Below are 24,944 nucleotides of genomic sequence, written 5' to 3' on the forward strand. Positions count from 1 at the left end.
TCTTATACTCAATCACTTACCTTTAGTAAGCATGATATTTTATTACTAAATAAAAAGGGAGATTTACCTAGTGGTGAAGACCAAGGGCTTTAGAGTCTCAGACAGCTTTTTAATACTACCATTGTCTACCACATGGGTAGCTAGCTGTTTCATCTGTCAAACAGGGAAATTTTCTCTCATCTGATGATTGTAAACAAAAATGAGAATACATATTTAAAGTACGCAGCACAGTGCCTGGCACATAAACGCTCCATAGCAGCAATTACTGGAAACCGTGTCCTCTACACTTCATGGTCCCTGACCCTTCTTTTGCCAAGGGGAAATATGCAGGGCAAACAAATGTGCAGGGCAAACAAATATGCAGTGTATCTCCCATCACACCCCCTTGCTCTTCGTATTTTCTTGATAACTACCTCACTTTCCCTTTACTCTTCTTTTTCAGTTTGCAGATTTGGTCGCTCCTGCCTTCTCTGTCTTTCTGAGGAAGATTCCCACCACTGGCTCTACCTTTGAGCTGGTCACGATTACTTATCTGTCCCAGACTTCAGTGGTGCATAAAATATTTAGGGAAAACGTGTCTTTTAGGGGACTTCTTGCTGAATGTAATAGTGAAGATTACTTGCAGTACTTCTGCTTTCCAATTGATTAAAAATCTAAAACTCCGTCCCACAACGTGATCATAACACGAAGGCATTGTTTAAAACCTCTTCTTTCCCCATGTTTTACCCTCTGTCTAAACCTTCTTTGATAGCTGATACTCAAATTTACTTAAGAGCCAGAAACCACCTAGCTGTTCCACAACCTCTTCACCTACCAACTGCTACATTCAGTCTCTTCAAAAAGGACTTAAACTTTGGCTGAGTAGGAGGCAGTGGTAGCGATGGAGATTTAATAAAAGGTGGTTTCCTCTCCCTGAAGAGGAATATAGCACTATCAATATCGTTTCCCCCAGCGACCTGTTTCCTCCCTCCCAGAAAGGTTTAAAGGGGTCCAGCTGCAACTACCGTACTTTCCCCTCTCCCCCCTCCCCCACGCAAGCAACTGAACCGCCTATGATGTCATAATCACAATCCCATTACCTCATCCTGCTGGGGGTGGGGGCATAGAGGGAGGAGAAGGAGTGAACAGCCCTGAGCCCTCGTCGGATTTACAGTATTTTGAGTGACAGCTAACTACACAACCAAGTGGGAACGGCCCGCAACCATTACAGGTCCTGGGTTTATAAGGTTCGAGCCGATCCGGCAGCTGGAAGAGGGGCTCCTGGGACTCAGAGCAGGCCCTAATCGCCGCTTGGACTACGCCTCCCAGAAGCCTTCACGACGCGGACGGGTCCTCTGCTGGGGGAAGGGGGATTCCTTCAGAGCCGAGGCCGTAGAGAGTGGGGGCAGGAGAACAGGTGAGAGGAATCCTGGCTAATTCCGTTACGCTGCCGGAATCGAGTTGGGGGCTGTCCGTGGGCTGATGTAGTAGCAGAGGGCGGGGGCAATGGCTTTGTTTACCTTCGACAGACACGGCCTCCCCCGCGCGTTTCGAGATTTGCGTTCGACTGGCCCAGTCCACCTTCTGCAATATTTTGCAGGGGGTGACTTCCTAGGGAGGAAACCACCCTCATAGCTAAATCAAAGAGCCCGGCCTCTTTCCGACGGCGTTAGCCAAGAAAGACTTTGCGAGAAAAACGACGCGGAGCTCGAGCCTCCGTGGACGGTTCAGGGGGGTTCTCCCAACCCAAGCGATCTCTCCACTCTCCTGAGAGGCCCGTTGGTTCACGCCGGCGCCTTTTAAGGGCACCGTGGGGCGAACCGAGCGCTCAGAGCTGCTCCGGCCGCAGCCCTGGGAACTGGAGGAGCCGCGGTAGGTGGCGGAGGGCAGGTGGCGCTGGGGCCTCGGGGCGGGCGCCTAGACTGTCCCTCCCTCCTTCCCTCTTTCCCCTCCCCCAGCCCGTCCGCCCGCGAGGCACGGCCTCGCTGGCCGCCTCCGCGGGGAGAGCACGGGACCCGGTGGGGGAGGGGGTGGCGGAGTGTTAAGTCCCAGACCCTCCCGTCCGCTGTGTCCTGAGTTCGCTTCCCCGCGTCCAGATGATGGGAGCTGATTGGGAACAGGCGAGCGACAGCCCCCCTGAGCGTGCCCCGGCGCCCTCCCCCCCACCCCAAGGGGCTAGCGGATGCCCCATGCCCCACCCCGCGGGGACAGACAGAGCAACCGATGGAGAGGTTGAAGATTGGAGAGGGGGGCCTAGCCTTTTGCTTCTTCATTGGGGTGGGGGGAGGGGTGCTCCCACTTGTCACCCCTATGCCCACCGGTGCCATATGGAGAAAAAGCCAGGTCCCCACATACCTGTTCGTGTGCCTCCCTGCCTCATGTTTTTCTTCAGTCTCCCCCAGAGCTGTGGGACTGGGACCTAGGGGGAAGGTCTCCAGGGGTTTTTGACTCTCTTCTTCCTTGGCCTGACTTGATCCTAGGTTATCTAGGTTTAAGCACAACCTCAGCATCCCTGAAACCCTTATGTCAGGGGTTACTGCCACCCAGTGGGGTGGGGGTCCAACCTTTATTTGAGGGAGAGGTGATGGTGCAGAGAAAGCTTGAATTGAGAGTTGGGCCTGGTGGGGTTTGAGGGAGGGCCTAGCGGCCTGCCGCTCTGTGTTGGGCTTAGCCCCATGCCAGTTGTTAAGCTGAGAAGTTTTAACTTGTTTAGTGAACGTTCAGGGCTGTCTGTGCCCCTCAGATACACAAAATGGAAGGGGAAGGAAGGCGGCAAGAGAGAGCTTCTTAACACTTTTTTCTCTGCCTGCCTGAGAAAGAGGAGGCCCCTCGCGGAGCTGGTTTGCCTTCTTTTGTGTCCTGGTTTGATTCCTTATGGCTTCCGTTCTGTTCCCCCTCTCAGCCTGGCCTGTTTTAGGAAACTCAGACTGAAAGTATCAGTTGCGTGGTGGTGGTTGCATTGTTCTAATTACCGCCGTGTGTGGTCACATCCCAACAATTAAAATGCAGAAAAACACAAAATCACTCTTGATCCCAGAGAGGGCTGGAAGTTTGCTATTTGGCCAAATGCCTCATGAAAACCTTGAAAGAGTTTGCTGCATTCCCTGCTCCTCATGGCTGGTCAGCCTGAGGCCTGGGGTCTCTGGGGGTAAAAGCCTGCCTTAGGTTTCCTCTCTGGTTGGTCTTTGAGGGCAGAATTAAGAAATCAAGAGCAGAAGTGATACAAGCTTTAGTTTCTCCTACAAGAATGGGGGAAGCAGCTGAAGGGAGCGCTCAGGAAACTGGAACTTCAGGGTGGTAATAATAATTATGCATGAAAATGTTATTTAACTATAGTGGTGGTTGACTTCTCCTGCCTCCTTTTTGCCTAAACTCCAAGTACAACGAAGTGTGTTTCTTTGCCTTTCTTTGTGGTCTGCCTCCCTCTGAGGTGGAAATCGAGTAGAAGGGATTCCCCCCCCCACCCTTTTTTTTTTGGCCAGAGTTGAAAGTTATCTGCCCTCAAGGTCAAGCCTTTTGGGTTTTTCTTGGCATGTGAGTGAGGGAGGTTGATACCCAGCCAAATAAATCTACCCAATTGCCTTCTTCATCTTAATATTTATTATCACTTGTAGCAACCTGAGGCTTTGTAGAGCAGCAAATAGGAAGGGTGAGAAACGGCAGTCTGTGTGGACTTCTGATTTGTACAGTCCAAGTAGTATACTTCTTATGTTTTGATATTTTGCATTATATTATCCCTGTGACAGATTAAGATTATTCTGCCCATTTTTCATATAGGTAAACTGAGGGAAAGAAAAGTTTGATGATTTGCCAAGACCATCACAGCAAATCAGATTTGATTTCTTGATAGTTTGTTCTCTCTGCTAGCAAATGCTACTTATACTGTCTGATTGCTGTCTGCCTGCTGGTCATTTCTGGGAATAGGCAGAACAGTATGGAAATGTTAGATTAACTTCCCCTCCTCCTCCCTTGATCGAGGTCCCTCAGGCAATTGTGTGGGCTTGAAGCCTGTTCTCTGATAGAATTAGTTTGCTTCTACTGTAATTGACCATGAGAAAGAGTCTTGATTAATTGTATTCATGGTCTTTGAGTCAAATCAGGCTAAAAACTTTGTTGAATGAAGTTAGAGTTGTTGTTTTTAACATCTATAGAGTTGAAATGTGAATGGAATTACCCTGGTAGCATTTCCTTATCTTCTTATAAGAGTACGTACAGTATCTGTTGGAGAACAATAATATCAGCTGTTCGGGATAAAGGAGAATATAATACCTTGTTTACTCTGGTTTGAAGTAGAAAGTCATTCCTACAACCACTGCACTGTTACTATTTCTGTAGTTTAGGAAAAGGCTACCTCTCCTTGCTTTTGACTGGAAGATAAAATATTGGACTAATCAGGATGGAAATAACAATGTGGGCATTTCTCTCATTTGAGCTGTTTTCTAAGTGATGCTGGTATTTTGGGTAGGCAGAGCAGAGCACGAACCAGGTTAGGAGTGGCAAATAGGTTTCAACTTGCTTGCCAACTCCATTTTATTATACTGGTTATCCGGAGTGCCAAGTTGAGAATGTTTCTGAGGCTATGTTTAGGCTTAGCCGGAAAGAGCTGTGATCAGTTGATGATGTCTGCCAGAGGCCTGACATAGGGATGCTGGGGTATGTGTGCCATGCATTTTCCATCTCTGGACTAGGTACATCTCTAATATCACTTGGGGCTGATCCATCTGTAATTGGCAGACTCAGCAGGCATGACTGGAGAGGGAAGTCCTAATGGTGCTAGAATGGTGCTGCAGTGGCAGAAGACGGCTCACGAGTGAGGTCTGGAAGAACAACAGGGAAGACATCCATCATTCGCTCCAAAGTGTGCAAGTCAAATCCCGGGGAGAATCATGATAACCCTGATCACTGAGCAGCTACAGAAGCAGACTCTGGATGAGCTGAAATGCACACGCTTCAGCATCAGTCTGGTAAAAGACAGTCTCCCACTTCTTTAAGAGCCCCTTGCCCTTTTTTCTGAGGCTATTTGTTGTTACTACTTCACCCTTGTCCTGTGCTATATGAATCATGGTACTTGTACTGGATGTGCCCACTAAAGACTCAAAACCCAGCCCAAAAGAAAAGGGGCAGGGATTTTTTTACTGTTAAGAGAAGGGACACTAAAATTTGGGTGGAGAAGGGTTTGAGATACTGGAAGATGTGAATTATTTTACTAACGGGGAGGATAAGAAGAGAACACTTAGGTGTCCCTAATATCCCTATAGCCCATGAATTGCAGGGGTGAGCTGAAAGGTCTTCTTGGAACTCTGTCCTGATCTTGAATCATGATGGATATTCTCTGTCTCTTAGCCTTTGCCTGATCATGCAGACATCTCCAACTGTGGGAACCCTTTCCAGCTTGTGTCTGGTAAGACATTGTGTGTATATTTGTGTGTATGCCCATGCCTCCATCCACATGTTTCTTTTATTGGTTTTCCATAACCAGGTCTAGCTAGCCTGCCTCCACAATTTTCTTACCAGGGTCAGCTACTGAGATTGGTGCTTGTCTCCATTTTATTGCACCAGTATGGGAGTTATCTGTTTACCTTGCTCTTATTCTAGCCTTGTAGGAACTTTTATAATGTAATTTTTTGAGTAGGCAATACAGTCACGTTTCTAATTTTTTTAAATAGGAAAAGTGTTAAACTGAAAAAAGTCCCCCTTCCTTTTCTATCTCCCCAGCTTCTATCACCTCCCTAAAAGTAACTCCTGTTATTAGTTTCTTGTCTATTCAACCAAATTTTTGTTTTTGGTTTTTTACAAATAGAAGCAAATATAAATGTAAATTTTTTTTTATTCCCACTCTTTTAACACAAAAGGTTGCATTCTGTATATTTGGAACTTTCTTTTTAAACTAATCATAATAAGACTAGATCTTTCCATGTAAGTATGTTCAGTGTTTCCTTGTGGGTGGCCAGACCCAGAAGAACACAAGCAGCATCAAAGGCCTTTCCCAGGGTACCCTCCCCACCCTTGCCTTCACTAGGAATCCAAATGATCTCTTACCTGCCTGATCACCCTGTCTTGGTGCTTTGACACACAGGAAAAATAAAGGCTAAGGACGGACAGTGTAGGCCAGCTTTCCGCAACTCAGGGCTGGGGGGTTGGGGGAGCAAAGTAGAGCTCGGTGGAGTGGAGTGAAAGATGAGCGTGGCACACACACCTTCGCTTCTCTTGACTCATTCTACCTTTGAGAGGGATTCGCAGGCAGTTTATGATTCTATATTTTTAGTTTCAGGTGGTTCCTCGTAACGGAGGCACTATAGTCTACTGGGTAAAAGACCTATCTTTAGCATCAGACAAATCTTGTTCTGAACCCTGCTTTGGTCATTTGATTCCTGCATAACTGTTGGCAAGTTACGGAACTTCTCTCATCTGTGAAATGGGGGTAGTGGTAGTACCCAACTCATGAAGTTTAGGGGAAACCTCACATAAAGTGCTCATTATGTTTTCTAGCACATAGTAAGCTCTTGAAAATATATTAGCTATCATTAATTCTATATTTATTATGAATGCCTTCCAGAAGGTGCTTCCTGGAGGGGCCTGCCCCACTGTTCCTGTGCCGAGTTCCAGGATAGCCTCAACCTCAGCTACCACCCCTCAGGCTTGAGCCTGCACCTCAGACCACCCAGCCCGGGAAGTTCCCCACAGGAGCAGTCCCTCTCCCAAGTCCTAAGCCCTGAGCCCCCAGACCCAGAAAAGCTTCCTGTGCCCCCTGCCCCTCCATCTAAGAGGCACTGCCGCTCACTCTCAGTGCCCGTGGACCTGTCTCGCTGGCAGCCAGTGTGGCGGCCCGCCCCCTCCAAGCTGTGGACTCCCATCAAGCACCGGGGCAGTGGTGGAGGGGGTGGGCCGCAGGTGCCTCACCAGAGCCCCCCGAAGCGGGTCTCCAGCCTCAGGTTCCTCCAAGCTCCCAGTGCCTCTTCTCAATGTGCCCCAGCCCACAGACCCTACAGCCCCCCTTTCTTCAGCCTGGCCCTAGCCCAAGATTCCTCTCATCCCTCTGCCGCTTCCCCGCAAAGTGGCTCCTGGGAGAGTGATGCTGAGTCCCTGTCACCTTGCCCACCCCAACGCCGCTTCTCCCTGTCACCCAGCCTGGGCCCACAGGCAAGCCGCTTCTTGCCCTCTGCCCGGAGCTCCCCTGCATCCTCCCCAGAGCTGCCCTGGCGACCTCGAGGCCTGCGCAATCTTCCCCGAAGCCGCTCACAGCCTTGTGATCTTGATGCCCGCAAAGCTGGGGTCAAGCGGCGCCACGAGGAGGACCCTCGGCGGCTGCGGCCTTCCTTGGACTTTGACAAGATGAATCAGGTGGGACTAGCAAGACCAGGGAAGCTAGGATGGGAGTAGTGAAGACTGTTCCGTTTTCACTTGTGAGGTGTCCTCTAGCTCCAGGCCCTCCTGACGTGGCCTCCCCTGGCGCTCCTGTCTGCCTGAGCCTTTGCTAAGGGTGGTCTACCATCTCAATTTGCCCAGGATTATCCTGGTTTTAGCATTGAAAGTCCTGTGTCCTGTGAAATTCCTGTTCTGGGGGTTCCAGAGAAACTTAGTGAACCCATGTTAAACCTTCCAACAGAGATCCCAGATTGTCCTACCGGAGGCATCTTCCCTCCTTAGGCATGGCTCAGAAAAACCCAATCATTAGTGCCTTGCCCCTTCTCACGCATGGCTGGTTTTGTCCCTTGCCCTTCACTGCTTCACGTGGGCCTGTGAGGGCTTAAGCAAAATAGGCTGCTGCATCATTCATTCGCTCAACAAATGTTTTTTGTCTTCCCAGTGTGAGTACAGTTGTTGTAGGCACTTGTCCACCCTTTTCATATTCTTCCTTCTAGACCACTGGGTCATAAACCACTTTGAGAACTTACTCACTTATTCATAGTCATTCATTCAAGCAGTCAACAAACGTTATTGAATACCTACTATGTAACAGACTCCGACTAGGTACTGGCAATATAGGAGTGAAACAAGCCATCAGGTAGTATTCCTACACACATGAAGTTTATAAACAGGCTTCTAATCTTGAATCTGATAGAAACTATGGTCTCTTTTCCTCAAAAAAATATGCATGTACACTAAATTTTCAAATTTTACCTGGGAGTTCATGACCTCACCCTAATGCATAGGACTCCTGCCTTCAAGGGTAACCAAGAGAGTTACTTTGAAATACAGCTTGGGCAAGGTTCTCTGGGAAGTTAACATCTTTCTTTGCCTTAATTTTGTTTGTTTGTTTGTTTGACAGAAACCATACTCAGGAGGTCTCTGTCTCCAAGAAACAGCCCGGGAAGGCAGCAGTATCTCTCCACCATGGTTCATGGCCTGCAGCCCCCCACCCCTCTCTGCTTCCTGCAGCCCCATTGGGGGTTCCTCCCAGGTGCTGAGTGAAAGCGAAGAGGAAGAGGAGGGGGCCGTGCGGTGGGGGCGGCAGGCGCTGAGCAAGCGGACACTGTGCCAGCAGGACTTTGGGGACCTGGACTTGAATCTGATTGAGGAGAACTAAAACTGAGAGGCTACTTCCTGGGGCTACACAGACTGACTCTCTTACGGCTACTAACAAGTGTCGAGGTCCCAAGGCCGGGGGCCCAGCCTGGGAATGGGGGTGAATGGAGGGCTCCGACTCAGGGCAGCCGGAAATCTTCTCGCTCCAGGAAGCTCGACCATGCCAAGAGACTGGCCGGGACAAGATAAACGGAGCTGGTGGCGGGAGGGACAGCCCCAGAGCAGACCCTTCCCATGGCGGCCCTGAGTGTGAGTATCCCTGCCACCGAGAAAGCAATGGGCAGGGACGGAAGGGGTCTGCCGACCCCAGCTCGGGGAATTTCACTAGCCCCTTTGCTTCAAAGGGCACTTGTGTCTTAGAATTTGGCCAGGGTGGGGGGTTCATTCAGCCTCCTTGGAGAAATTGTGTGAGAGTGTGTGAGTGCATGAGAGTGCTCGAGGAAAGGTGTGTTTGGGTAGCCTTAGGGAAGGAAGGCAGTTGCTCCCTAAGAGCAGAGCACCACAGTACTCCCAGGATCTTGGGTTTTCATGGGACAGCAGGCTTGTTCTAGGAGTTGGGGTTCTAAGGAGCTCTGGAAGCAAGCTTGTAATCTGTTAGCAACAGTGGCTCTGCAAAGGATTCTATTTGGGGGTCCTCAACTAATGGTCTTTTCCTCAGGCCCACACCTCCTCCAGATAGATCTAGTATTGGCTGGAGAGAGTGCTGCATATTGATTCTGAGTTGGCTTTTTTTTTTTTCTCATCAGATTGCCAAGGCTGGATACAACTTGCCTGTCTCTTTCACTAAGTAGATGCAAGCACATGTGGGCAATTAAGGCAGGGCTGAAGGGCTCCATCTCTTTCTTTCCCTCCCTACTGATGGGACCTCTTTTCCCTCTTACTTTCTGCCCTTTGAGGGTCAAGAAGAAGGAAGGAAGCCCCTGTATGGAGGCTGACCTGCAGCAGAAGTAGTGTTCAGTCCCCAGCAGGCATAGGTGAGTGCACCCCAGCACTGCCCTTTAGAAGCAGACTGTAGAGAAACTCGTTATCAGATCCAGGCCTAGCCATTTTTTCTGAGTTGGTTGAGAAAGAGGAAGGGGATGTCAGCATTTACTAGTTTGCTTGTCTTCCATTCCTGCCAGGAAATGTTTATTTGCCTCTAATTGGCCCTTAGAGACCTCTGAGAGGTTGAGGCTCACTGAGGGATTGGCTGAAGATGCGTAAAGCAGACTGTGAGAAGCAGCTGGGAGTTTGTTGTTGCTGGATTGAATTTCTTTTATTGTTTCACACCCACAACTTGTACCCAGGCAACAGGTCTCAGTGGCCACACTGATGGGTTTAAGAATTTCAGAAGCTCTATAGAGCTGGTTCCAGGGGAGATACATGCTGAAGCTGCCGCCATAATGGCTTTTGAGGCTTTGTCCAGCTTTGCTTAGACCCTGCAGGACCAAATTGGACCTGCCCTTCCTGTTTATTGGAAGAAGGGCATTTTCCCAGGGTTTTGTAGGAACCAATTGCTCATGTTAGGGAAGAGGACCTATGTGTTTTCTTCCTTATGGAATTGAACCTGTGGTTTTCTGGGTCTCCCACATGTTGGATAGGAGCATCAGTGAGGCCCTAGCATCTTGGCCTCCACTCCCAAGGAGATGGCTATGTCTTCTTCAGCCTCCTGCCTTTAGACTAAGGTTCTACCCCTCCAGGACTCCTTCCCTTCATCTGCTAGTTAGCACGAGTTACCAGTGAGCTACCAGGTTTGTAGGGGCCTGAGAGAGGTTCTCTGGAGAATCCAAGGAAACTGTGAGCCCAGGAGTTGCCCCTCCTTGGTCTTATCCCTCCCTTGGCTGTTCTCCCTCTTTAGGCCATAATTTCCCTGGTGCCAGCTTCTTTTCCTCCTGGGGCATCCTCATCCCTGGGCTCTCTGCTGCAGATTGTGCCAGCTTACAATAGGCCACTGGTAATGTCAGGGGTTCTCTGCAGGCCCAAAGCTGAAGAAGTGAGGGCAATAATTTCTGCCTCCACCCTGGCTTCCTCAAAGCCCTAAGGGCACCATCCCTAAGGGAGAAGGTCTATAGATGCCATATTTGAATTCCATTACTTTAAGATCTGGAAAGTTAAACTAGCTGGAGCTATTGTTTTGCTTCCTAATCTAAGTACCTGTGGTCCTTGGACAAGCCTTTTCGAGAAGTGGTTTATTTTGCTTTACACGGTAGATCTGTTCCAACAGTTCTGTATAAACCAAATGCTATTTTTCAAAGCATTTGGACTGCTGACCATTTAAAAGCAGCCTGTGATTGCTTCTTTTGTAAAGCAAGCAACCTCCCTCTACTTTAGCTGTTTTGACAATTTGGATTTTCACATATTGGGCTTACCCAGAGTGGAACACACCTCTGCAGTGGTTGGCCCTGGGTAGACATCTGCATCTGTGTTGTGTGTGTGGTGTGGCTGATCAGTAGGTGAGTATTCCTGCGTGTGTGAGTGAAGCCACTCCCAGGCTGGTGCTCTCCTCCTGTGCCCGGTGACTGCCCACTGGCAGCTCCAGCTGCCCTTCACTCCCACCTGCTGCCAAAGTCCCTGTGCTAATGGGATTACAAATATAAAAAGTGGAAAAAAATTTTTCGTAAACTTTGTTTTATATTAAAAAAAAATCCATAAGTCTGTGTGTGTTAAACATGAGGTCCTGCCTCTGTGGCTGTGTTTGAAAAAATAAAGTTTTATTAGAATAATCCATTTTCCCAAGCAACCTTGTGTACTACAGTGTCGTCTTCCTTTCTTCACAAAGAAAGGCAAGGAAGAAGTGGGGAGAAGGCCGCCCAACTCTTCCAGCTGCTGCTTCTATGACATGGCTGAACTTTTGCCCCTCAAGGACAGTATTTGGTCCCTGGGCCCTTTGCAGCCACAGTAGTTATATCCTGTGACCCAGCTTCTCCTAAGACCTCAGTTATTTCTGGCAGTCTGATTTGGTCTCCTGTTTCCTTGGTACTTATACCCATCTCTTCTTACCTCCTGTCACTCTCACTTCCAGCAGGGTGAAGTCAAGTATTAATCCATTCTTCCTCCCTGAGAAATGCTAGATGGTGCAATTAGAATCTTGTCTAGAATGGTTTGTAGGCTTTGGGGAATATGGAGAAGGCATGATAGGGACCTTGTCCAGGAGTGTCTTTTCAGAGTTTTCACACACTATGTTGTGGAGAGCTGGAGATAAAGTTGTCAAAATTCAAAGTCCAAAGACCTCAGCAATTTCTCCATCCTGAAAATACTGATTTTGGTCAACTACCCTAGCAGCAGAGCTGCTTTTTTGCTCTAGAAGGTGGTATTTTCCCTAATGCTTCAATTTGGAATGTTCATTTGCTGAAAGAAGCAGTGTGGCTCACTCTCTCTTTAAACCTTTCTATTCCACCCTTTCTTCTCCCTCTGTTAGCATTCTTCCAATGTGTGTGGGTGAAGTGTAGTTGCTTAGAGAGCCAGGCAGGAGCCTCTTGTCCCTAAGGCATAGCCTTTCTTTACCAGTTGTAGCACTGACTTGCCAGGTGGCAAGAAGAGTCAAGTTGCTTAGCCTCCGACCCAGTTTCCTGCTTCAAATTGGTGGCATTCATCACTGAATACCAATGAAGTGTACAAGAGACAGGATTGGCTTGACTACCTGGAGAAGGAACTTTGAGGGGATGAAAATACACCCTGAAAAGAGTGGGAGTTGTCACCTATCCTGGAAACGTTAGAAGGGCTTTGAGGGGGTAGGGTTATGGCATGTGGTTAAAGAATCTCAGAATTACAGGTTCGTTCTTTGTATAAAACTGCTGTTACGTTTCACCTACTGTTTGAGCAGGGTTAAGGCCTGAACATCTAAACTTACCTCCCTCTGCTTTTTTCCTTTCTGTTCAGTTTTTTTGTTGGGTTTTTCTACTGTTTATTTTCTCTGAAGGCTAGTGTGATTTCATTTTCCATTGCTGAAGCATAGGAAAGAATATAAACTTTATGAGGGTTTTGTTTTATTCAGTGTTGTAGCCCCAACACTTTGAAAACTTACTGGCTTATGAAAAGTGTTGCCATATTTGTTGAATTAATTTTTTTTTTTAATCTTTGCTTTCCCATTCCTGAGCTTAGGCACAAAGACACCACTTGTGTCTGGTGCTGTGAGAAGCCAGCTTTGGACAGTGGGACAGTAATAAGAGCTCCACGTGGGAGAAAATCCCAGCAGTGAATTTTAATGGAAAATCTGCAAGGCAGCTAGGTCATGTATGGATTCATCCCTCTTTTCTACCAACTACAATTTGTGTGTGTGCTTTAAGAGGTGTCTTGGCCCAGAAAAATCAAGAAAAATTGAATCAGGCCTCAGGTTGGCTATGGGAAATGGACATTGTAAGGAATAAGGAGAGGAAAAAATCCAAAGAAATGTTTCCTTGGTGCTCCATAGGGTTAGTTCTAGAATGGCTTCACTGGATGTTGTATTTTGACTGAAGCCAATAACTGGTACTTCCCTCTGGCCCCCAACCTTTGCTACAAGGCAAGTAGGTCAAGGGTAAAGAAGATGTTGGACAGATTTCTGGGTAGGCACATAAGTCTGGAAAGAATGCTACTGCTCTTAATTGTGGGTCAGATCAGTGAAAGAAATGGGTACTTTTAGGGTAGTAATCATGGATTAATACCATACCTTTTCCTGGTTTGTATCTACTTCCATGTATACTCTGCATCCATAAGATTATGGGACTTGTGCTAGTCTCTAACATAACCAATGTTAATGATTGAGATTTCTCATTACCCAGTGTAAACAAAAATCTAGGCAAAAAATATGTATCTCCCCTTCTCTACAATCACTTTTCTGGCAGGAGTATCAGTCTTCCATGCCTATGAATTCAGATAGGAGTGGTGGGGTTTTCTTTGTCCTCAGCTCCACTTATTTCCATGGTAAGATATACTTTGGTCTCTTTCCAGTTCCCTTAAAAGTTGAATTGAGAAACACCTGGACTTAATAACATTGGCTGATTTGGAAGCAGGAGGAAGCTCCACTGGGATATGTCAGACTATTGAGATGTTGGAAGCATGTTGGCCTTCAGCCAATATAGAGTGGCATTATCACTCTATGGGTATAAAATGTTGGTCAATTGGAAAGGGACCTATGAAGTATTGGTAATGAAATGATACCATAATTTCAAATAATGAAATGGTACCATGTTATGGACTGGTGAGAAGAAAGATACTATGTCCCGTGGGCCAATGGGAAGTTTCCTAAAAGATAAGGACGGGAGGGTAGTGCCTTTTTTCAGGCTTGGAAATCAATCAGGTACTGGGGCACTAACTTCTTATCTCAGAATATCAATTCTCTAGGTAACTTGCCCCTCAGCCACCCACCCCAGTTAAAGTCTTTGGTATCCGAGGAAGGTAAGCTAAAACCTTCTCAGATGAAGGGGCCCCCTAAGGGAAATATGGCACCAGGATGGTGCCAAGGGAGACTGAATGTCCCGCCCACTTCCCCACCCCGGCCGAAACTGCAATTCCCCTCCCTGCCGCAGGGGGCACTGCAGGCCCCGGGGAGATTGGGGCGGAGCGCTGCGAGGGGCCCGGAGCTGCCGCCCCGCTCCGAAGCGCGGGGGGCGCTGTGCGGGGCCCGGGCTGCGGCTCCGCTCCCGACCACGGGGGGCGCTGCGAGGCGCCGGTGGTTGGTGGTGGCTGTTGGGGGGGGTGGGGGGGGAGCCGCGGCCGCGGGTGGTGCGGAGGGAGGCCTTGCGGGCGGATCGGGAGATCGGCGGCGGAGGTGGTGGGAGGCGGCGGGCGGGAGCACGGGTCCGGCCGGCCCTGGCGATGGCGGACGCGGCGGCCTCCCCGGTGGGCAAGCGGCTGCTGCTTCTGTTCGCGGACACCGCGGGCTCGTCCTCGGCCTCGGTCCCCGCGGCGGCGGCGGCGGCGGCGGCGGCGGCGGGCGGAGATCCGGGGCCTGCGCTGCGCACTCGGGCCTGGCGGGCCGGCACGGTGCGGGCCATGAGCGGGGCGGTGCCCCAGGACCTAGCGGTGAGTGGCGGCCGAGGCGGGCACTCGAGGCCGGGGTTGCACGGCCTGCGGGCGGCCTCCCCGGGGGCCTTTGTGAGGGGGCGGTGGGGTGGAGGTGACCCAGTTCCGCGCCCCCAGATCTCCTCAGCGCCCCCCGCCGGCTCCTCAGCACCCCGAGCTCTGACCAGCATGGCTTCCGCGTCGGGGTGCGCGCCCCGGTTTACCTCGGGGGGCAGCCAGGGCGCTAGGAAATGCTGCCTCCACCCGGCAGGCCCCGCCTCCTGAGCGACCCCTTTCTCAGCGTCCCCCCCAACACTCCTACGGAGCAGGCTCTAGCACCCTGGGTTCCGGGGCCCCTTAGAGTTCTGCCCGTGTGCCGCTGCCTCCTGGAAGAAGCGGACCTGTAGTCTCCAGCCTCTCGTGGGAGACCTGCGCCCTGTTCCCTTCTTCCCGGAGCCCCGAATGGGGCGGGAATGTGGGCACTTGTGGGAGATCGAGAGGCTGCAGTTGGAGCTGCTCAGGGCTTTTTTATCTGGCAGTTACTTCCTCCTTGTCTGAGCCAGACTCGGCCAGGCTGTCTCCAGAAAGGCCAGCTCTCTTCAGGCTCCTCTCTCTTCGCGCTTCTGGGTGACAGGAGCTGCCTTAGTGGCTGCTTTTGATAAGTTTGAGATCTGCCTTAGCAGACAAATAGGGCTGTTGGGTGGTGCGTTTTATCTCCGAGCTGGGCAACTCCCCCAAACCTTGGGAGAGGTTTTGTTTTGAAACTTTATGTTGGGGCATGGCCGCTTTTGAATACTGGTCTTGGTGTATTTTGTGATTAAAGTTGTTCAGTAATAGAACTTAACTAGCATTCGTGTCCGTGATGTGTTATTTTTTGTTAATGTAGCGACGAAATGTTGTCTTTGAACTTTGGCAAGCCTCTTTAGTTCCTCATTCTGATAGCGGCCCTAGGTTCTGTGTTGAGATAAGGCTATGAAAAATGGGATTCTTTTAGATTGTGGTAGATCCGCAGGTAGAAGGAAAATTTTCTTGATGAACTTGCTTTTGCAGATTTTTTTTTTTCGCTGTAAACGGGAATTCATTTTGTAAGATTTGATGTTAACATTGCAGGTTTTTGATACTCATTTTTCTACCTATTGATCAGTGGTTTTAGACTCCCCGTACCGCCCCATATAGAAGTCTTCTGGGTTGTTTTGCTTGTGGCTGGCTTTGGCTTTAAGAAAAAGGCTGCTTGGACATTTATGAGGCTTTAGTGGGGCGAATTTTTAAAAGAGATATCAAGAATATAATGAGGTGAAGAGGATGATTAAGCAAGGAAATTTGGAGTTAAATTCCTTTGCGATTTCTTTAGAAGATTGCTTTTTAGGTTAAGACGTGGGGAGGGGGGGGTGTCCCTCTTAGATCCAGTAATTTACCACCTTGAACGCAAAACTTAGGTTAAGATCCACCATTAAATGCATATTTTGACCTAAAAACTTAGTCTGTCCTAGCGTTTCAGTCGAAGTTTTCTGTTCTAGTTGTTTCCTCCATCAGATGAATTGCTAATGAGCTCTGCACCTGAAATGGCTACCCATTCACTCTGTTGTTTGCTGAGCTCCCAAAGGGCAGTGGTTTTTGAAGCTCACTGAGATGCTGGACACCTACTAAGCTAAATACTGAAGAATTGTGCCACTGGGCCCATGGAACTGGTTTCTCAAACCAAGTAAAAAGTTTCAGTGATTCAAAACAAAGTGCTAACAACTGTGTTGAGGTCTTGGATAGAGCTGTATGCATTTAGAAGCAAAGGCAGTTTGGGGTTTTAAGAATAGGCTTATGCTTGTCTCGTATGTATAATCAAGGAACATAGATGAGAAAAAAGCGACAACAAAACTCAGCCTTTAAAATATTTTACTAGCTTGCAGAATTGCTCAAGAACTGCTGCTGTGATGATGAGGTTCAGTTAATGACGACAACTAATATAGAATCAGAACTGTCCGTTTGTTTCCCTTTTTCATTAAAGAGATTTCCTTTGGACCCTTGGCATGTGTGCCTTTCCAATTTTGCACCACACAACCGTAGTAAACACAACTGTCTTCCAATCAAAAGTGTTCTTCCTGTACTCAAGGGTGGAGTTTGCAAGCAGCTGGCCTGTGATTGGACAGATTTTCATTCAGTTATGTTTAAGATGTTTTCAGGCATGCCTGGTTTTGAGTAATGCATGGCAGGGCGCCCCCTGTTAAGGATGAGTAATTGAGGGTTGAATGAATGAGTTTTTGAAGTGATTGCAAACACTTTGCAATTTTAGGCACCATTAATATTCTCTTTCTAAATAATTTTGATCCAGAAATCTTTCAAAATGTAGTCCTGATTCACTAATGAACCACCCCCCTTTTTTTTAAATTACTAAAGCCATAAATCAGGATCTTTCTTGATCAAGAGTTTTGTTGAAAAGAATTTGATAGCTGGGCATTTTCCTCACCAAAGCTATGCTGAAAAATAAGTACTGAGATTTTGAATTAAGTAATTAAACATCTTTTTTTCCTTCCCCTCTTCATGTAATAGTAACTTTATTTGTATTTCAAAATAGGCTTGTTATATTTGAAAAAAAAGTCTAGTTGCAAAATTAGTATTATGGATTTTTTTGCGTTTCTAACACTGTGTCCTCTTTGTGTTCTGGATCGTTGTTGGTCCATGTGACAGAGACCTTGGGACCTTCACATATGTAGGTGTGGTAACACACAAAAACATAGATTTTTCTTTTGGGGATAATAAAAGCAAAACTTGCATTTTGCAGAATGTCAAAATGCCAAGAGTATACACAGGAAGGTCAACAATCTGCATCCTTTAGCAACTTCCACTTGTTGAAGGAGCTCCTTGTGTGTCCTCTTAATACTGGTACAAAAATATAAAAACATTTCTCTCTATACAAATAGTGGGGTTTTTTTTTCATTTTGTTTTTTAAGCAAATGCTATCATACTGTGCAATATCTGTAGCCTGTGTCTTTTTTTTTTCTTTCCATTTAACATTAGACCATGAGTATCAGTACCCATGACCTTACTCATCACTTTAGATAACTACATTATAGAATGGATGTACAATGATTTATTCAATCATTTCCCTTTATGATGGGCATTCAAGGTACTTTAAATTTTTGGGCACTTACAGTGCAGTTAGTCTTTATGTAATCGTGGCTTTATGTCTAGTTTAGCCATCCAGGAGTGAAAGTGTTGGGTTAAGGAGTACATGTGTATAGGTGATCCCAGTTTATTCTCCTGTGAGATCGCAGCATCTCACACGCTCACCCACATGCAGGCAGTGCTTGTTTCGTTTCATCCTTGCGGTCTCTGGTGTCATCAGTCTTTGTCATTTTCTGCAGTCTGATGAGTGAAAAATAGTATCTAGCACTTTCATGACCACTGATCCTTTTCTGTGTTTTTTAGTCTCTTACATTTCTTTTATGAGTTATTTATGCCAAGTGTTTGCCTGTTTGAAAAAATGAAAGTTTTTTTATTCTGTTCAAGTTCTGTATTTGGCACATTAACCCCTTTACCTGTCAAGAGTATCATTTCTCTCATTTGTCTTTTAACTTTGTTTAAGGGTTTCTTTGCCACATAGAAAAATAAAATGTTTATATCGTCAGGTCTGTTAGACCTTTCTTAACGGCTTCTGGGTTTAACTGCTTGGGAAGAAGACACCCACCCTCACCTCTGCCACCTTGAGCCTGTATAAATATTCTTCAGATTTTCTTTCTAATGTTTCCTTTTTTTTAACCTTTAGATCTTTAGTCCATTTGGTATGTGTGGTGGACAATGTAACTTTTCCTACTGAGTAGGAACCACTTGTGGCAGCATCAATTTTATTAACTAATTCATCGTTTTCTTTCTATATGATAGAATTAAATTATGCTTTTAGTAGTCATGAATTGTTTTGAATGTTTATCTTACCTATCTCAGCTATCCAGAACTTGCAACAGGAGTACAAGCATATCTGCCTTAATTTTTTTAACCCTTTAAAAGGAAAGGTGGGCTCTAAAGTACTCCTTTTCTTTGATTTGAGTTGATGTAATAGATGTGGGAGTGTCCAGGCTAGTACTATATTTCTTCCGTCTGGTAGTCTTCCAAAAGGAGTGAAAGCATATCTCCTTTTTTTTTTAAAAAAAGAAAAAACTCTTCCTGCAACCTCTCCACTTTGTCTCAGGATAGGTGGACTTTAAAATAGCTGTCTAGTTTGTTTCTAGATAATATAATAATTTCCAGTGTACAATCTTAATATTATTTATTCTCAACCTAAGTTCACACATAGAATTTCAGCCCTAATTGAATTAGGAGATCAGCCTTTAATGATTATCCATAAGTGTTCTTTTCTTGCTTATAATCCCTAAGCTAAATAAAAATCGAATAATATTGTAGTATGCTATTTATTAAAGTCAGTAGAATATGTTTTGTGAATCAGTGTATGGTTTAGAGAACTTTAAATAAAAATGAGATGGTGCAAAAGAATATATAATGGTTAAGTGTGAGGCCATCTACACACACTTTTCATCCTAACTCTCCTCTTACAGCAGGAGGTCTGCTTTTGAAACATGGAGCCACTATTGAATTTTTTAGGCACTCAAGTGCTTTGTGTAAGTTGCTTTTTAAAGGTTGTCTTCGTTTATGTGTGTATGTCATTTTTGATACTTCTATCTTACTGTCTTTGCATTCTATTTATTTCAAGACTACAACATGTCCACCAGTGGTCACACTGTACACTGGTCATTTTGTCCAGCATCCTCTCTCTTTACTGTACAGATTTTTTTTTCTTGTTAATTATGCATTTGTTTCTAAGAGTTGTTTCACTAACTCTCCATCTGTCAAGGGCTCATTCCCTCCTTTAGTACTCACTGGCCTAGTTCTATTCTCCACCTTCTTCTCGTTGATTTAGTTTCCCCTCCACCCGCCTAAATCACGGGTGACTAACATGGCATTTTCTGTTAGTGATTTTCTCAGCAACAGCTGGAGTGGGTTCCAGTAGGCTTTGCTTCCTCAAGGCCTGGGGGACACAACACCTGTTGCTGTTTCTCAGTTTTCCACTGCCTTTGACAGGTTGGTGGTTTTTAAGCCCTCCTTATCCCACTGTTCCTACTGCTAAAGTGTCTTCTACCCTTGTTCTGCAGTTGGATAAAACCTGCCTGATTGAACAGTGACCTTGCTTAGTTTTGCAAGGGCAGGAGCTCTGGGAGGGGCCGGGAGGGGGGAGTTGTGTGTCTTCAGGGGTAATCAGGCTCTAGGGAACTGATTCTCACTAGCCAAACTCTTGAGACTGATTTGTAAATCCACATGTAAAGTTATTAATTTACAATGGGAGATAAACCTATCCAGAGATCTGCACAGAGCCCCCTCCTGGTCTACTCAGGAGACCAAATTACAGATAAGAGGGATCCTTGTCCTGCAAAGAATCAGACAAGGAAAGCTGGGCATTGCTGAAGGGATATTTACAATATGCACTCTTACTGATCCTCTGCTTTCCTAGTACTTTCTGGCTTCTGTGTTTTATACCCCCTTTACCCTTTGCTTTTGATTTTGTCGTCCATTGAAATCCTGTAAAGAGAAAAGAACACCTCAATCAAGTCTTTCTAAATCCCAGTGTTTTTCCTTTATCACTTGGTGAGATACTACTTTTGTAATATTTATTAATTTTTCTTGGTGTAGATACATAACAAGATATATAGCTTATCTGCCCTTCTAGATTGTAAGTTCATCAAGAACAGGGAACATGTGCATTTTTACTATTACTCACCTTAAGTAGAATATTTAGAAGCCAGTATTATGTTAACTTTTATTTCTGATTTTTTATTTTATTTATTATGGATTTTCTACTCTGTGGCCCCCTGTATTTAACTTGATCTTTAAGGTTTTTTCTTTTGTATATTTTTACTGATACTGACTCACTACTGATTTTCTTCTTTACATGATTGGATTTATATTTGGGACCCCCATCCAAGGTATATTGTCCGTTGGTTTTTGTGATTTACATCAGAGTTGTTAGATGTGTTTTGTTTTTCTGATTCTCAAGTAATACATGACTAGTGTACAAAATGTAGAAGTTATTTTAATAAAAAATAATAAGTAAAAAAAAAAAAGGCCCCTGTAGAATCACAACCTATTAAAAACTGCTATGTTTGGTACGTATTCTAATCTTTTTTTTAAGTTGAATTCATACTGTATTTTCAGTTTTGAGTTTTTCTTTTAATATGTCAGTTATTTTCATGTATTACCAAAAATTTTTGTATTATAGGTGACTTTAATTTTTTGTCATTTTTTGTATTTTCCACAGATAACTTGTGTTGCTTTCGTAACTGAAAGGGAAACAATAAATACTCTCAAAGAAAATCTCATAGTTTTTGTTGACTGGCTAATTTATTTAACTGTTCCTCTTTCATTGGATACTGAAATTGTTTCAGATTTTATGGTTTATTAATATTTCTGTTATGAATATTTTTGTGAATAAAGCCTGTTCTGTGTTTACTATGATTTCCTAGGATTATTGCCAGAAATGCTATTACGGAAATACAGGGTATACACATACTTAAGATTCTTGATATATGACAGTTTTTTTTCCTTTTAAGTCATTCCAGTTTATATTCTGACCAGTTATGAATTTGCTTAAGAAATGCATATTTATCAGAAGCCCAAGATCCACTAGGCATTTCACATTATTTTATTTAATTCTACCACAGTTCTGTGAGGCACTTACTGTCCCTATTAATGGACAAAGGAAGTAAGTCTCAAAGAGGCTAAAGTAACTTGCTCCCGCAGCTAAGAAATGGGCAAGTTGGGATGCAAATCCACATCTTTGTGATTCCTCTGCGCCTAAAACCATTTATATGTATATATGTATATGTATATGTATATGTACACACATGAGTTTGTATTCAGGTTATTTCTGTGCTCAGTTGCATTTGACTGTTTGCAGCCGCGTGAACTATAGCCCACCAGGTTCCTCTGTCGATGGAATTTTCCAGGCAAGAATACTGGAGCAGGTTGCCATTTCCTACTCTAGGGGATCTTCTTGACCCAGGGATCTAACCGTTGTCTCTTGCACCTCCTACATTGGCAGGCAGATTCTTTACCACTATGCCACCTGGGATTCTAGTATCATTTGTAACAGAGTTCGTATTTCATTTAGAATGTAGTTAGGAAAACTGGAAAAGAAAAGTTAGGAGCCTTGGAAGTTAGTTACATTTTCCTTACCTTCTCACAGTCATTACCATATCCTGTTATTTTTATCTCTAATTTCTCAAATATGCCTTTCATTCATACAGTCTTGATCTAGACCTTGGTTTAGGCCTTTTACATCTCTTACCTGGGTTTTCATCACTTTATAATTAGTCTCCTTGCCTCCAGTTTCTTGCCTCTATGAGTTCCTTTCAAACCTGATCCAAAAGTTAATTCTTTCCTTTAAAAAAGAAAAAAAAGTTAATTATATAAATAATATGTCTAAGGACAAAAAATGAACATTTACTGATAAGGTATTACCTTATTATCAGATAATACTATTACTGCTCCTATCCCAACCCTTCTCCTGTCCTCCCAACTCCCTGAAAAATCTGCAGCTTGCTTTTTTCCATATAGTATATCTTAGATATCTATGTTCATCTATTAGATATATCTCATTTTTAAAACTTCCTTATGTTATTCCATAATTTGAATAAAGGATGTTTAATACTTTTTGTAATTTCTATTTTGATTTCCTATTTAAACAGTATTGAGACATTTTTCCCCTCAGATGGCATAATCTTTATAAAATGCACATGAAAGATGTCTGTGTATATCATCATTTCTCCCACCCGCCTTAAAAAAATCAGACGCTCCCCCAAGGCCTATAGAAGACAGCATTAACTCAAATGTGTCCAGGACTAGGCTTGTAGAAATAGCTGGGCGACAGACTGAAGGGTATGGGGGAATTGACTACTGGAGAGTTCAGACATACCAACAGAACCCCCGCTCTGCTGACCAAACAAGAACTTTTGCCACCAGGTTTCAATTTATCATCCGTTAACAGGCCAACAAAACACTTTACAGCTAACTTACTAGCTGCTACATCCTCCTCCTAGAACACCCGAATCTGCTCTTAGGTTTCTCTGATTTTGCACCTGCTGCAGTCTTTCTCTCCCTGCCAGAAGAATACAGTTTGTCCTTTGAGATCCAGTTTGTATACCACTACCTCTTCCATGAAACCTTTCTTGTTTCCCAAAACATATACCTTCTCTAATACGTTCAGTCTTTATTACTGCTCTTATTATATACCTCTGTAATAATTTCTGTACCTCTCTATTGGCTCATCTAGGGTTTGATTCCCTCCTGCCAGGTGCTACCTTATTCACCTTGATCTTCTTGGCCCTGGCAAGTGTTTTGTGCACATGCACACAAACACACACATATTTTTGAGGCATTCTGTTTTTGTTGAGTGAATAATACTTTTATTAATTGAAGAATGGCCATAGGGAGGACCAGAATCCAAACTGATTACTACATAATTATGTGGTTAGCATGAAAGTTGGTATTACTCAGACTACTACTGTCTGATTTTATCAAACTTAGGTTAACTTACTTGATTTTTAAAAAAATTATTTTATTTTAATGTCACTGAAATGAATGTGCATTACATATAGACCATAAAAGGGATTTTGAAATGAAAGTAAGTATTTTACTACTAACTCTCCTTAACTAAAGAAATATTTTATACATCTAGTCCTTAGGCTCTAGCTGCACAATAATACTTTTTGCTACTTTTACTCTAATAGTAGAAATTTTAAAAATACTTAAAAATCAACTCAAAACTGTTTTAGTTCTGTTCTGTCCAGATCAACCTGCCTTGGCCATCTCTAACTCGGTCCAAGCACTACCATTGATTTTTGTTAGTTTATATCCCTTCTTCCTGTTTTGTGACCTAGCCACTACCATTTAAAAAAAATATTTGTTTGTTTGGCTGTGCTGGGTCTTAGGTGCAGCATGTAGAATCTAGTTCCCTGATCAGGGATAGAACCTGGGCACCCTGGATCGGGAGCATGGAATCTTAACCACTGGACCACCAGAGAAGTCCCTGGCCATTACCATTTTAAGAGTTCATGTTGTGTGTACTTTGACATGAAATGATTCTTCACCTTTTTTATATATTCTAACTCCTTCCATCTCTAGCTAGGAAGTGGAACAGAGTGCTAGGATGAGAAATAAGCCATAATACTGGTAGAACATATTTACATATATCCACATTTCATATTGCTCTCAAAACAAATTTGTATTGTTAGCCTAGAGCAGTTGTTTGATTCTAGAACATACAGCACTTTGGTTGCCAAGTACAATACTTTATTCCTTTGCCCGGGCAGGTTAGGAAATAATTGCCCTTAAATTAGGTGAAATATGGCTTTCAAATATTTCAGCTCTTCCATGGTGTTTTCAGATGTGTTATGATAGAATTCCTGAATACTAACTTTTTAAATGTTCAAATTCCTATATAAAGAATTAAAATCACTACAGCTTTGATACAATGACTTCTTTTAGTGTTGTCCTTGTATTTGTATGTTGGTATGACTTAGAATTTTGTGACTCATATGTTGGCTTCCCAGGTGGCACTAATGGTAAAGAACCTGCCTGCCAATGCAGGAGACATAAGAGCTGCTGGTTCGATCCCTAGGTTGGAAAGATCCCCTGGAGGAGGAAATGGCAACCCACTCTAGTATCCTTGCCTGGAGAATCCCATGGACAGAAGAGCCTGGCAGGCTACAGTCCGTGGAGTCGTGCAGTGAGACACGACTGAAGCGATTAGCACCAGCGCCAGCACCATGTTGATTTTTAAAGTAGTTGGCAGATTACCACTGTACATGGCACCTAGCTGTCAGGCACCAGAGAGCCTCAACCTCTGGTTTTCTAAGCTATGCCCAGGAGAGCACTGTGTCACTCAAGGTCAGACTCCACCTAGGGTTTCGACAGCCTCTGTTCCTTTTCATGACTTGGAAGGCCTTGTCTGTCCTTCAGCCACTGCCTCCTCTGGACATCAGTTATGACACCACTGAACAGTAATGGGGCTGCTGTTCTCCTAGTCTTTGGTTCAAAATCCAAGTCATTTTTGAGTTTTCCCTTACTCTTATTCCAGCCAGTCATCCTGCTTGTTGATATGACTCATCAACTCTCATGAGCCCTGGTCACTTCCTTCCTCGTCTCACTGCTCCCACTCTAGGTCATGTAAGAACACCCCCTGTTCCCCACCCCACTCCCACTCTAAACCATCTTCATCCACTAAGTAGCTGAATTGTCCTGAAACAAACTGTTCTACTTATGTTTTGACCTCAGAAACCTTTTACTGGCAATTGCATGTATACACATTCACACACACACATACACATATATATCCCCCATTGGCAGATGGATGAAACCAAGTTTTATCCCAGTATTTGGTGTCTTCCACATTGCCTATTAATCTTTTTAGTCTCATTGCCCACTCCTTACCCCACAGTGTG

General features: G+C 44.8%; 2 protein-coding genes across 7 annotated transcripts in view; both read left to right on the top strand.

The window, feature by feature from the left end:
* The first annotated feature begins 1,086 nt into the window (after positions 1–1,086).
* On the top strand, positions 1,087–11,224 carry FAM53C (family with sequence similarity 53 member C). Of its 3 annotated transcripts, none has more exons than XM_070465432.1 (5): positions 1,087–1,396; positions 4,714–4,943; positions 5,323–5,380; positions 6,536–7,320; positions 8,249–11,224. In XM_070465432.1, the coding sequence occupies exons 2-5, from the start codon at positions 4,866–4,868 to the stop codon at positions 8,504–8,506; spliced, it is 1,179 nt and encodes a 392-aa protein (XP_070321533.1). In that variant the 5' UTR covers positions 1,087–1,396; positions 4,714–4,865; the 3' UTR covers positions 8,507–11,224. The 3 variants fall into 3 exon arrangements, with proteins under 3 accessions (XP_070321533.1, XP_020764032.1, XP_070321535.1); XM_020908373.2 differs by lacking the exon at positions 1,087–1,396 and adding an exon at positions 1,613–1,851; XM_070465434.1 differs by lacking the exon at positions 1,087–1,396 and adding an exon at positions 1,953–2,099.
* A 3,015-nt stretch (positions 11,225–14,239) lies between these two features.
* KDM3B (lysine demethylase 3B) overlaps positions 14,240–24,944 on the top strand; it is a 56,244-nt gene continuing 45,539 nt past the window's right edge. For 3 of the 4 annotated variants that reach the window (XM_020908369.2, XM_070465436.1, XM_020908371.2), the window contains exon 1: positions 14,241–14,487. In XM_020908369.2, coding sequence (XP_020764028.2) covers positions 14,281–14,487 — 207 coding nt within the window. In that variant the 5' untranslated portion in view covers positions 14,241–14,280. Of the gene's footprint in view, positions 14,488–24,944 lie in introns of all 4 variants that reach the window. The other variant, XM_020908370.2, reaches the window with a different exon arrangement.

Source organism: Odocoileus virginianus, chromosome 3 (genome assembly GCF_023699985.2).
Source record: "Odocoileus virginianus isolate 20LAN1187 ecotype Illinois chromosome 3, Ovbor_1.2, whole genome shotgun sequence".
NCBI lineage: Eukaryota > Metazoa > Chordata > Mammalia > Artiodactyla > Cervidae > Odocoileus > Odocoileus virginianus.

Bases quoted from the DNA above. Each gene is read 5' to 3' on its own strand.
- FAM53C (XM_070465432.1), top strand. From the start codon at position 4,866: ATGATAACCCTGATCACTGAGCAGCTACAGAAGCAGACTCTGGATGAG. The intron at 4,944-5,322 runs GTAAAAGACAGT...TCTGTCTCTTAG, and splicing joins CACGCTTCAGCATCAGTCTG to CCTTTGCCTGATCATGCAGA. The intron at 5,381-6,535 runs GTAAGACATTGT...AATGCCTTCCAG, and splicing joins CCCTTTCCAGCTTGTGTCTG to AAGGTGCTTCCTGGAGGGGC.